This window comes from Sarcophilus harrisii, chromosome 2 (assembly GCF_902635505.1).
Source record: "Sarcophilus harrisii chromosome 2, mSarHar1.11, whole genome shotgun sequence".
NCBI lineage: Eukaryota > Metazoa > Chordata > Mammalia > Dasyuromorphia > Dasyuridae > Sarcophilus > Sarcophilus harrisii.
The window spans coordinates 116,127,799-116,141,187 of record NC_045427.1 but is presented as its reverse complement, the minus strand read 5'-3'; the positions used below and the strand labels follow the sequence as shown (position 1 = coordinate 116,141,187).

The 13,389-nt window shown below is 37.7% G+C and overlaps 1 protein-coding gene across 2 annotated transcripts in view; it reads right to left on the bottom strand.

The window, feature by feature from the left end:
* The window catches only part of TGFA (transforming growth factor alpha), a 111,334-nt gene that overhangs the window by 9,244 nt on the left and 88,701 nt on the right, over positions 1-13,389 (bottom strand). Inside the window, exons 3-4 of one of the 2 annotated variants that reach the window (XM_023494689.2) lie at positions 10,721-10,841; positions 167-316 (exon numbers count right to left, since the gene is read on the bottom strand). In XM_023494689.2, coding sequence (XP_023350457.1) covers positions 167-316; positions 10,721-10,841 — 271 coding nt within the window. The remainder of the gene's footprint in view (positions 1-166; positions 317-10,720; positions 10,842-13,389) is intronic. The other variant, XM_031950633.1, reaches the window with a different exon arrangement.

The window sequence follows — 13,389 nt, the reverse complement described above, 5'->3', positions numbered from 1 at the left end:
TCCAAAGAGTTTTCATGTGAGATATATTTATAGATATTTAGCATATCAGAAATAAAAATTGTTTTTGAATTTGTAGACGCTCTGAAAAAGTTTTAGAGACCCCGCCAGGATTCTCTAGACCACAGTTTGAGAAACATTTTTCTAGATGAACAAAGTCAATACTTACTGTATAAGTACACAGATCCCAATAAGGACAACCAAGGCTACTATGGAAACCACCACCAGGGCAGTGATGGTCTGTTTCTTCTGATTGGCTGCCACTACTGCAAGGAGATCCGCGTGTTCACATCGTGCCCCAACATACCCAGAATGGCATCTGTGGAGAAAAAAAAAGTCAGTGATGCTCTACAAGGATACCTTGGGGTGGCAATGAGATGAAGGCATTAAGATTTAACAGAGAAGAAGAAAAGAAGAAAAAGAACACTGGATGGAGAAGTCAGAGGACCTGATCTTGGGCCGGATTTTTATATCCTATTGAATCTAGGCATTTCAGCTTTTTAGGTAATAAATTTAGGTAATTTCAGCTTTTCAGGTAATAAGGAGGGAGAAAGCTGGTAGTGATGGTGGTGAATTAGGTAATTTTTCAGGGCTTTTCCACAATCTAAATTCTGCAAATTTATGAAATAAGTCCAGGCTCATAAGTGACCTCAGTTCTGCTAGTGATTGTTACATAACCCAAGGCAGAGATCTTATTTCTAAATGTATGCAAAGACATCATAATTTCTACATATCTACTTTACAGAATAATGATTAAATTAATGACAATGAATTTTATGATTCTAAGCTAAAAAGAGCTCCCCAAGAAGCAACTTGGTCAAGCTTTACAAATAAAGAAAAGACTAAGATGCTGAGGATGAAAGTACATTCCATGAGAGCCAGGTACTTTTTTTTTAATAAAGAAATTATGAAAAGATGAGATAAAATAATTGTGCTAACTTAAATCAAACCCAGAGTTACAGATGGAAATTAATTTTATTTTCTCTTAAAATATTTCTTTAACAACTAATTCTAATCATGATGGTTTCAAGAGATCATATTTAAGAAACACTGGGCCTGAAGTCACTCTGGAAGACTGAGAGTTTGACACATACCTGAAGTACTAATTTGTGTGACCTTGTGACCTGGGGCCTCAGGTTTTTCTTATTCAAATAAGGACTTCTGTACTCAATGACCTCTAAACTCCCAAATTTAAAAACTAATGATACTATGCTATATGACCACACCCTTGGAAGTATGATACAGTAAAAAGATTGGTGGATTCGGATTTGGAGCACTAAATATGGATCTCAGCTTTGTTATTTGCTACCTGTGAGGTTCTGGGCCAGTCATTCTCACTGAGCTTCAGTTTCCTCCCCTGTAAAAAGGCAGGGGTTAGACTAGATGACCTTTAGGGACTATCTCCCTTTCAAATTTCTGATCCTTGAATTTCTGAACCTCAGTTTTCTCCCTTGTAAAATATGGGAGGTCAGTTAGTCTTTAAGGTCCACTCTCAATTTTAATATTCAATATCAAAATTCAATTTAATACTTAATATTCAATTTAGTATTCAACCCTAGATTTAAAAATTCCTATGCAGTGATAATTTAAGTGGCAGAAGCAGCAGCAGTTTCATGGGTATGAAAGTCTAACCCACCTCCTCTAACAGTATCAAAATCAGCTTTGTGCCAAGTGCCAAAGATAAAAAATGACTGTGGGGAAACCCCTAACCCCACAGATCAGCTGGGTTTTTCCCTCTTTTGTAGAGGAAATCTTCCTTGTCAGAAGGAAGCCATTTTGGTCTTATGCACTTTCTGATGTAGATATTACATCCAAACAAAAACCTCTCATCCTGGATATTTTCATCCAGACAGTTTTTATTTCTGTCCAGAAGTCCTTCAAGATACACAAATACATAAAAACCCAGGCACTACATATGTTTACATATACAATTCTGTACGTAGCTATTACTAGGAGATTTTTCTTTCAAAATTGGGGGGGGGCGGGAATCACAATTTGGCTAAGAAGTGAATACTGTCAATTATATTTATGATATGCCAACTATTCTATTAGATACATTCATACTTTTCACTCAATGTTCTTTTTTTTTTTTTAACAGAATATTATTTAACTTTGTATTTTCCTTATTTATGGCAATTTATGGTATTTTCCTTAAAAATGACTGTTACTTGTTATTAACTACTTCTATACATAAAGATAACTCCCTTACTTTCTTATTTTAAATTTTAAAACTTTTAAGGAAGTAGGTGAGACGCTGAGGTGTCATGAATGAAACCTTTAAGCAAGGAAGAATTCTGATTCAACCTCCAGCCTGGAAAAACAAGATTTCTGAGTATCCCACGAAGGCCCTTGGGTCATTTATATATTTGAGGAACCAATTTTCCTATGGAAAGAGATGATTGCAGGAAGTCCAGAGGGCTATGGAACATGTAGACGCCTAAGGAAACTGGTAAGATTCAAACCTTTAACATCATAGCCTGTGTTAAAGTGGGAATTGGTTCATGAATAGACAAAACAACTTGTGTTTATTTGGATCTAAATTTCAAAACTGAGAAAACACTTCAGATCTCAAGATATACTTTGATCATCTTTTATGAACAATGAATCAATCACTGAGACCAGAGAGGGGAAGAGGTAGTGGGAGAGTATGACATTCATATCTGGAAGATGAGTTTGGCAGCTGGATGGAGAGAGAATAAGCATTTATTAATCAGTTAGGTGATACATAAACCAGTTAGGTACAATAGAGCACTGGGCTTGAAATCAGGAAGACATATTACTGAGTTAAAATCCAGTTTTAGACACTATTAGCTGTGTGATTCTATCCAAGTGATTTAACTCCGATTAGTCTCAGTTTCTTCATCTGTAAAATGAACTGGAAAGGGAAATGGCAAAACACTCCATCACTTTTTCTTGGTAAATTCCACACAGGGTTCCCAAGAATTGGAAACTACTAAATAACAACCTGCCTCCACATTATGTAACAAAATAAGTTAAACAAGTTTTTGAGAATGGAAGGCAGAAGGAGTAAATTCTCCTAAGAAGCAAAACTTCCTGAAGTCAAAGCCTGGGTTATTAGCAGAAGTCCTGGACTCTGAGGATCATTAGGATTAGTACTGAAAGTTTAAAGACCTTCCAGCCTAATTCCTTATTTTCACAAGAAAAATGATAATGAGTCTACATCCCAAGTTCCCACTTATAGTAAATAGAGAAGGTGGAATATAAGCTCCTTTAGGGCAAGCGCCATTTGTTTCAGAACTGTCTTTATTATTCCTAGCACACAGTATGATCCCCAGAGGGATAGAGAGTAGGGGTGGTGATAGTTACTTGTTAAGTATTAGATGAATTAAAATGGACTTATTTAATAACAAATACCAGAATACAAGCTCAGATTCTTTGGACCCAAAATTGAATGTTCCTTCCATTTCATCATAGACCTACAGCAAGGTGGAACAAACTCGCAGTTTCTTCGGCAGTTTTGTTTACTCATTTGTAAAAATGAGACTCACCTGATTTCCATCAAGGGAAGGTTAATGAGAATTAACTGATCCACATAAAGAGCCTAGTGTAACTGGATGAAAGGGGAAGCATTCAAGCATTCCAGCCAGGTGTATGCTTTCCCCCAGGTCCTCCCCTCCCCCTGTCTCCACCTTCTTCCTATTCTTTCCCCCCAGCAGTAGACGATTAAATTGAAAGACCACAAGGATGCTTTGGTGTTTTACCAGGGGCAAATATTGTGGCTGGGTGTATTTCCATTTCTAAAAAAGAAGAATTAAAATATCTATGAAGTAAGCAGAACCTCTCCAGGCTCTCAGACAAACTGCCAACACCAGCTGTACAATTCAGGGTGTTTGGTCAGAAAACCCAGGTGGAGCTTCTCAGCTTTCTAAATCTTCTCAATGTACAGAGTCCTATTGGGGAACCAGAACCAAAAACCCAGTAGCCCAATTCCCAATCAACAAAGTGACTATTGTTGGGCTAGAGAGAAAGAGCTCTATCACAGGAATCTTAGAACTCAATCTGTGGGTAGGTTTTCCATCAGGACTAGATCTTGTTTAGGAAATTTCTGCTCTTACCCTACTCTCTAGAATGCGGAGATGCGAAGACTGACTCATTGGATGTCAGGGCTGGAAGGGATCTTGAGTGTGATACTGATATAGCAAACCATCAATAAACATTTATTAAGCACTTACTACATGCCAGGTAACTGTGCTAAATGCTGGGGATAGAAAAAGGCAAGAGACAGTCCTTGCCTTCAAAGACTTCAAAATCTAATGGGGAAAACAACAAGTGAACAATTAGGTAAAAGCAAGAATATATAGGATAAATAGGTCATAATTTATAAGAAGGAAGGCTAGAATAAAAACTTATTGAGAAAGGCTTCCTGTAGAAGCTGGGATATTAGTTGGGACCTAGAAGCCAGAAAGGTCAATACATGTAAAAGAGGGAGAGCACAGAGACATGGGGATTTGTTTGGCAAAAAGCCACAGACCAGGTTACTGAGCATAAGGGTATATGGTGGTAAGACTGGAAAGGAGGATCTTTGTATTTGATCCTGGAGGCAATAGGGAATCACCAGATTAGACTGAGTCAGTGACAAAGTCAGATCTACACTCTAGGAAGGTCACTTTGATGATTGAATGGAGTATGGATTGGGGAAGGGAGAGACTTGAAGCAAGCAGATCCTCCTGTAATAATACTGGAGTGAGGTGATGAGAACTTCATCATGGAGGCAATGTTGGAGGAGGGAAGGAGGCATGTAGAGTATTTGTTGCTAAGGTGAGACTGACAGGCCTTGGCAATAAATTGGATATAGTTGGGGGGAAGATTCCCCCCCGCCACGTGTGGAGAAAAGATAGTGAGGGCTTCAGGGTGACTCCTGAGTTTCAAACCTAAGAGACTAGAAAGATGGTGTTTCTTTCTATAGTAAGGGAAAGTTAGGAAGCTGGAAGGGTTTAGAGGAAAAAATGAGTTTGGCTTAGGACATATTAAATTTAATCTATTCAACATCCAGTTTGAGATGACTGAAAGCAATTGGAAATTCAAGACTAGAGATCAGCAGAGAGATTGGGACAGGATAGATAGATTTGAAAATCATCAGCGTAGAGATGGTAATTGAATACATGGCATTGATGAGATCATCCAATATAGTATAGAGGCAACTTGGAAGAGTATTCAGGATAGAGTCTTTTGGGGGAGGGAAAAGACATGTATAGGTAGAGGATATGATTTGAAAGAGGATCCAAAGTATCAAAGGAGTAAAAAGATTTGTCAGTGGCTACTGCCTAAGTCCCTACAATTGAGTCATTATATTGTAAAATAATACTGGTCTTGGAATCAGAAGATCTGAATCAAGTGGTGGTCCTAGGAAAGTCATGTGACATCCGTTTTCATTGTAAAATGTGTGTGTGTGTGTGTGTATAAAAATAGTATTTCTACTACTTTAAAGAGTTGCTATGTGTATTTTATAATCTTAAAAGCCTATATGGAACTAGAATAAGCTATTACCCTTATTATAATAATTTTTATAATGTGACAGACTCCTGAGCCTATATAAATCTAGGATATAGCTAAATCCCACCAGAGTTGCCAGGACCATAGAAAGGCAAATGAAGTATATATAATTCAAGGTACCCTTTGCAACTTGGCCTCTTTCAAAAGTCAGCCCTTCTCCAATACATAGGCAATAATCTCTTTGTTCCTTATTGCCACATCTATATCTTTGTCCTCCCAACAGGACTGACAGCTTCTCCTTTGAGGTTCATGGCTTTAGATTATACAGCATTCTGAGTTCTCTGTTATTTCTCCATAATAATTTTAGTCTCTCCTATAATGTTATTCTTAATCCCAAATAGCTGATGTTTACTGAGCGCTGAATATGGGCAAAGCTCAATTTAAAGTGCAGAGATAGATATAAAGGAAAAAATTTAACAAAAAAACCATCTGTCCTCAGAAAAGTTTATATTTTCGAGCATGAACATAAATAAGCAAAAATAAGTTAATAACTGAAAGGGACTTTGGAGGTTCCCTCCAACTGTTATACAAAGTCTGAATTCATTTGGCATAATCCCAAGAGGTTGGAGTCAGATTCTGGAGGGCTTTAAATGCCTGGTTGAGAAGTTTGTGTTTTCTTTATCACGGAGTTGGTAAAGAGTCACTAAGGATTTTTCAGATTTGTGCTTTAAGATGATTTCAGCAGATGTACAGACCATGGCTCAGAAAGGGGAGAGATTAGAAGCAAGGAGACCAATTAGGAGGTTACTGCAATGGTTCAGGCCAGAGGTGATAAAGTTTTGGACTAGGTTGTTGGCCACATGAGTAGAATGAAGAGAAAAGAGGTGAAAAACATTGTGGGGCAAATTAGATAAGAACAGGCAACTGCTTACATGAGAGGAGTGAGGGAAACAGACAAGTCAAGAAGTATTTTGTGACCTTGGGGGACAGGAGGATGACAGTGCTTTTCCAGAGCCTTAATTAGGAATTCTGGCACTTGCAAGAGTCAGTACTCAAGGGATTGGGATGATTAGCAGCAAAAAGGGGTGGAGAAAGAAATGATGATTCTTATGTTTGGTTGAAGTAGACTGGCAGTAATGATTGGGTAGCAATAAAGTCAGGATGTCTGAAGTGGGCAGGAGCTGAAGTGGAAAAGACTTATTTACATAAGGACTTGGTGGAAATGAAAAGAGAATGACCTCTTTTAGTGCTCTAGGTGACAGCTACAAAGAAGTGGACAGGAAAAAATGAACTTTAGAGAAGTATTTGCTGAGAAGGAGAATCTAAAAGGAGTATGAAGTAAAAAGTAATTCTCCATTTATGCCTGGTAGGCCTGTGTTTCAAGCAGTGATGATGCTACATGCTGTGGTTCAGTAAAAACATAAAATTCCAGTAAGTAGATTTCATCCAAAGATGGAAGACATAAGAAGGCATCCTCCTTCTAGGAGGGAGGATAAATAAATCTAGGAGGAATAAGAGTTTGTTAATAAGAAGGTACACAGTGGAAAGGTAAGAAGAGGAACTGAGGAAAGCTAGCCCTGAATTTATTATTAGTTATGAGTGTTAACAGCCTGAGGGTAGGTCCCCAGACAAGAAGATGCATTACTGAAGGCAGCCTTATATCTTGAGAGAGGAACAAGATGGTCAAGACTCATGGGACCTGAGAGGGTGACAGTTCAGGGTCAGCCAGAAAGGAAAAAAAAGAAGGGGGAGACAGAGAGAGACAGAGAGAGACAGAGAGAGAGAGAGAGAGAGAGAGAGAGAGACATTCTCCTGGATACTGGCTTCTAGGGAAAGGTTCTGATCATCTTAGTTCCTCAACATAAATAATAACATTTAGAGGAAAAGCAGGATTGTCAGATATGTATTTTATTCTAATTTAAATAGTTAGGATCAGTATTGTCTTACCTTACTTGTTTCCCTCAACTAGACTGAAAGCTCCTTGAGGTCAGAGACTGCCTGGTTTTATCTTTTTATCCTGAAACTCTAGCATAGACCATACACTAGTAGTTGCTTAACAAATATTTGCCACAAGTAAAATGAATAGGTATCTGTTTCTTTGTTCCCATTTTTGGGCTCCCACAATCATTTATCAGACTTAAATCATTCAAAAAGCCTCAGGAAGGTCCCTTTCTTGACATTTCCCAAAGTGATCTGACCTTGACTTAAATATACTCAGGAAAGAGATTTCCCATCCAACTAAAAAATAAAACAACACCCCCCCCCCACCAAAAAAAAATCTTACCCACTTAGAAAAAGTTTTCCAAGATTCACAGAAATGAAATGAGGTAACTTAGTGGGAGTATTTTTCTTGGCTTTTTGGTAAGTTGGTCTCATACTTTTTAGTGTGAAGTAGATTCTGGGATGCTCAAATACCTGGAAATATTTTGAGTAAGTATGAAATCTCATACTATGTCACTGATAGCTGAGATCAACTTTTGGTTATCTTTTTTTGTTTGTTTTTATCCCCAAAAGTAGATTTTATATGGGTAGTTTGGGGGTACAAATAAAACTAAGGAACTTGGGTATATCCTTGGTATAGAAATATTCCACTCTCATTTCCCACTTATTGATATCATTGCTTTTAAGGCAAAATACTAAAGTATGACCATTTCTAATCTTGTTTCCCACAAATTTATTTACGTTGATACTGTCCTGAAATAGATATTTTTCAAATTTACGTTTCTAATACATATAGAAATTAGGAGGGAGATACAAAAGTGGAGGTAAGGAGAGACAGAGGACTAATCTTAGATTTAAATTGTCCACAGTAAATATTATCATTGGGTATCTTTTTAAAAAGTATCTGTATATTCCCAAGTCAATTTTAACTCCTCCCTTCCCTCTTGCATTTTCTGGTGTCAAAAGCCATTTTGGCTTTCTCCTGAAACTTAATCTTCAATTATAGCACTGTACCTATGGAAAATTTGGTTCTGCTTAATCTCCAATTATAGCACTGTACCTATGGAAAATTTGGTTCTGAATAATATTGTTTTCATAAAGCTTACATTTCTAGGACCACAATCCTAGAAGAATTACTCCCTATGGCTACAACTAGCTGTTTCAATGTTCTGTCGCTCAGCTATACAACTATTCATATGACCTCCTATCTTGTTTCCCAGATACAGGCTGGACTCTACTACCAGCCAAGTCTGGCTGTTATAAAGCCTAATTATGATCTATAATCAGTATTGTTTTCAGCATATATCTATTGCTTACTATTCAGAAAGTTTCCCATTCCCCATTTAGACCAAAACCATCCTTTCTTGCCAACCAGTTCTCTTCTGTAGTCCATGGAAATAAAAACTGTCTCTTGTCTATCTCATAGTCATACAGTGAAGCTCTCTACAAATTTGAGAATGAAAGACAAAAAATTTCCTTCCTGGTCACAGTGTAAATGTCTATTTACCACCATTCATCATAGATTCAGTGAACACAATCCTGTCCAGCTCTCAGGGCATCAGTTAATGAGTGACTTAATTGGTATTTTAGTAATGCCAATATTGATAATTAATAAGAATGCTATTTTTAAAAATTATGCAGAATCTTTCTTCTGAGGATGTCACAGTGCTGTGCAAATATTGACTAAGTCTTGCATAATTTCTAAGAGAGAAGGAGGTGGTTGGGCTATGTTGTACTTTATCAAAAGCTCTGCAAAGGAGAAAGCCTCAATTCAAATAGCAATAAAACTGAAATTATCATTTAATTCTTAGCCTACCAGACTAGCTTCCAAATCACAGAAAGTGAGGTCTGAATAGGGCTTCATAGTTTATCTGAGAGAGGAAATTACTTGCCTAGGAAGACTCAAAACTAGTGTTCCTGTCTACAACTCCTTTCCAATCAGGCTACTTTTTCAAGGCTTTGGGATTATATTCTATTTTATTATTATCTATACAAATTATTTTGGGATCTCCAACACCAACTTAATAAATCTTGGTTGAATTAAGGATGACCTTGATATCCATTGTAACATTCTTCTCAAATACTGTGCCTAGGAGCATGGAGATGAACATGAATTCTCAACTTAACAGGCCCCCTAAAGTTGAGACAACTTGAATATGGACTAGTTAACATTTGGAAGCAGTATGGCACTGTGGTTACAGAGAGGTCCAGCTGATTCTGATCAAATAATCAACATTCGCTTCCCATCTTTGTTCCTTGCTCCCTGAGTGACTCTGAGCAAATCCTAATTTGGAAGGTGAAGGCTGTAGACTACACCTTTTTTGTATTCCCTTCTGGCTTGAGTCTATGATCCAATGCAAATAGAATATGAAAGGTGATGTATTAAAAACAAAATCCCCAACACAACAACAACAATTAATCAGTCATTTAATAAGACATAGAAAGGGCCAGCTACATAGCACAGTAGATAGTGCACTGGCCCTGAAATCAGGAGAAACTAAGTTCAAATTGGACTTCAGACACTATTTACTAGCTGTATGATCCTGGGCTAGTCACTTACACCAAATGCCTTAGTACCTCCTCCCCTCAAAAAAGACATGAGGAGTTGTAATATAAATGCAACCCATAGCACTCCCAAGTGCAGCCTGAATTAGAATAAAATGTAAGTGGGAAATATTTGACAAAATTAATAAGAAACCAACAAAACAGTATTACAGCTTAAAGTTAAGTCACCATATGATTCAAAGCAATCTTTTTTCCTTGAGTTATTGGCCCCTTTTCTATGTGAACTGGGCTACAAAATTGCAGGGAAGGACAGGGAGAGAAAAAGGGAAAAAAAGAAAGAGAGAAGAAGAGGGACAGAAGGAAGAAGGAGAGGTAAAGAGAAAGGTAAAAGGAAAAACACAAGGGACAGAAGGGACAGAAGAGAGAAATGAGGGAGAGAATAGACAAAGAAAGAAGTGGAGGGAGAAAGGAGAACAGAAGGAAGGAAGGAAGCAAGCAAAAGGAAAGAAAAAAGAAGAAAGGTTAGATGAAAGAATGTACATAAAGCAGAAAGAAGGGAAGGGAGAAAGAAAAGGGATAGGAGAGGGAAAGATGGTTTTTTTACACATACATGTAATTATTTCCCCAATAAGACAGTAAGCACTTTGAAGAGAGCAACCCATTTCCTCATGTTTTCAGTAGAGTGCTTCAATGATTGATCTTTCTTCTCCACTACCAGCTGTTACAGACCTTCATAACTTCCTTTTGTGGGAAATGATCTATCAGGTATAGAACCACACCTACATCTGGGATTTCAAAAGTCCACAGACCAGGAGATACTTACTTACACGCTGGTTTCTCCTCTTCCACCAAAAACCTGCAGGTCCCATGAAAGCAGAACTGACTGTGGGAATCTGGACAGTCATGAAAATGTGAAACCACTGCAGCTGCCATAGGGGGACCTGCTGGGACAAGAAAAGGAGTGGAGTTAGACATTAGGTGGAATACATCCTGATCATTCATTCAGTGAATACTGATAAAGTGTTTGCTTTGTGCAGAATACTATGTTGGCAGTAGATGGATATACAAAGGAATGATTGTGGGCAAATGTTAACTTGATGCAAAATTTTGAGGAGAGAACACCAAATTTGTCTGAAATCCCTAATGAAACATGAGTTATTTGATCCATGTGTGAGACATCATGATGTCATGGAAAGTACATTGGACTTTTAAGGCAACAGGATTTGAATCCTAATTCTACCATTGACTTAAGCTTTCCAAGTCTCAGTATACTCATCTGTAAAATAGGGCTGATATTTACAATACCTCTGTTGGAGGGTTGTTACATGATTCAAATGAGATAATGTTTATAAAGGACTTGGCTAACTTTAAAGCAATAAGTAAATGTACATTATTATTATTATTATACACATTTAATAGTCAATTTAAATGTTCTTGGCAAAGTCGGATGTGATGTCCACTATATAAATTTCAGCTGCTTAAGGATGACATTTTCAACCTTTTTATTGGGGAGGTGCTGAAGGATTAAGGGTTATTGGAAGTTGCCAGAATAATTCTCTTACTTAAATACTACAGCATTTTCCATTTGAAAACCAACATCAATTTTACTCAACTCATTTTATAAATAAGGGAACTGAGGAGCAAGAAAGGAGTTTAAGACATAGATTTAATGTCTCATTGCGAGTTTCAGGCACAGCTGGCACAAAAATCATTGGCCTAAGTTCAGAAGCAGCTGTGTCACTCTGACTGCCACCCACAGTCTCTTAAAAGCTTAGAATCAAGTCATATGTCTGTGACAACATTGCTAGAATCACACCTGAATAACATACAGTATATCAGAGTTGAAAAGTCCCTTCAAAATCATCTTATCCAACCTTGTTTTTACAAATGAAGAAACTGAGACTTAGAGAAAATCCAGTAAGATCCATGGTCACTAAAAGCAGTGGAAAAAAAAACTGGATTTGAAATCAGAAGATGTAATTTTGCATTCCAGCTCTGCTCTTTATTAGCAAGTCATTCTCCCTCTCTAAAAACAGTTTTTCTCATCCCTAAAATGGAGAGATTAAATGTCCATTCTCCTATGAACAATCCTCCCAAACTTATTGTTTTTTTTAGGGGGTGGTAGAGTTTGAGACCTATGTAAGCCTTATTTGTGACAGCTTCTCTCCTGCTTCCTGGTACCCCCATCCTACCTCTCTTCTCTAACATTCTGTATCTGAAATAGTTCATGCTAGAAATTACGTGTGACGAACTGATGCTGAGTGAAATGAGCAGGACCAGGAGATCATTATATACTTCAACAACAATACTATATGATGACCAGTTCTGATGGACCAGGCCATCCTCAGCAACGAGATCAACCAAATCATTTCCAATGGAGCAGTAATGAACTGAACCAGCTACGCCCAGAGAAAGAACTCTGGGTAATGACTAAAAAACATTACATTGAATTCCCAATCCCTATATTTTTGCCCACCTGCATTTTTGATTTCCTTCACAAGTTAATTGTACAATATTTCAGAGTCTGATTCTTTTTGTACAGCAAAATAGCGTTTTAGTCATGTATACTTATTGTGTATCTAATTTATATTTTAATGTACTTAACATCTACTGGTCATCCTGCCATCTGGGGGAGGGGGTGGGGGGGTAAGAGGTGAAAAATTGGAACAAGAGGTTTGGCAATTGTTAATGCTGTAAAGTTACCCATGCATATATCCTGTAAATAAAAGGCTATTAAAAAAAAAAAGAAAGAAAGAAATTACGTGTGAAATGCTGTACTCCACTGGACCTTACTAGTCAATCCCTGCTTATCTTCCTGCTGAGATGAGAAATCAATCAGACATTCTTCAGTGAACCCCACCCTGCCTGTGACACTTTTGTCTCTCACCTGCATTAATGGAACATAGGCATTTCATAGAGAATGCAAGGGAAATGAGAGGAATTTGGTATAACCTGGTTGTGTCAAGTCCCAAGAGGAGCTCCCTCAGAGGAGCCCATCATTGGTCTGTTTTGTGCTGCTGTTGCTGTAGTCTCAAGATGGTCACATCAAGCATAGGGGATTGAAATCCAGATGCCCTGAACTGTTTTCCCCCCTTAGCCCTTATTCCTAACTTAAATTATGTCTATATTTTCCCTCGTTTAATTAAAATGTCTGAAATAAAGGGGCTTAAATTCATGAGCCAGTTGGTTACTTTCACAAAAGCCTCTACATTTCAAAATACCTTCAAGAACTGGGTTTGAATCTTTGCTCTTCTACTTAGTATTTGTAGAATTTAAGGCGTTACTTTCACCCTAAGACCATATCTCTTCAAAGTGACTTTCAGTTCTAAAACTATACATGGCTTGTAAGTGACAGAGCTAGGATGTGGTTGAAGGCACTTCTGCCTCCCAGGGTACTTTTCCTTTTACCTAACACCGAGGTAAGTTGGTGGCACAGCAGGAAAAAACACTGGACGTGGAGTCAGGAAGATCTGAATTCAGATCCAGTCTGTT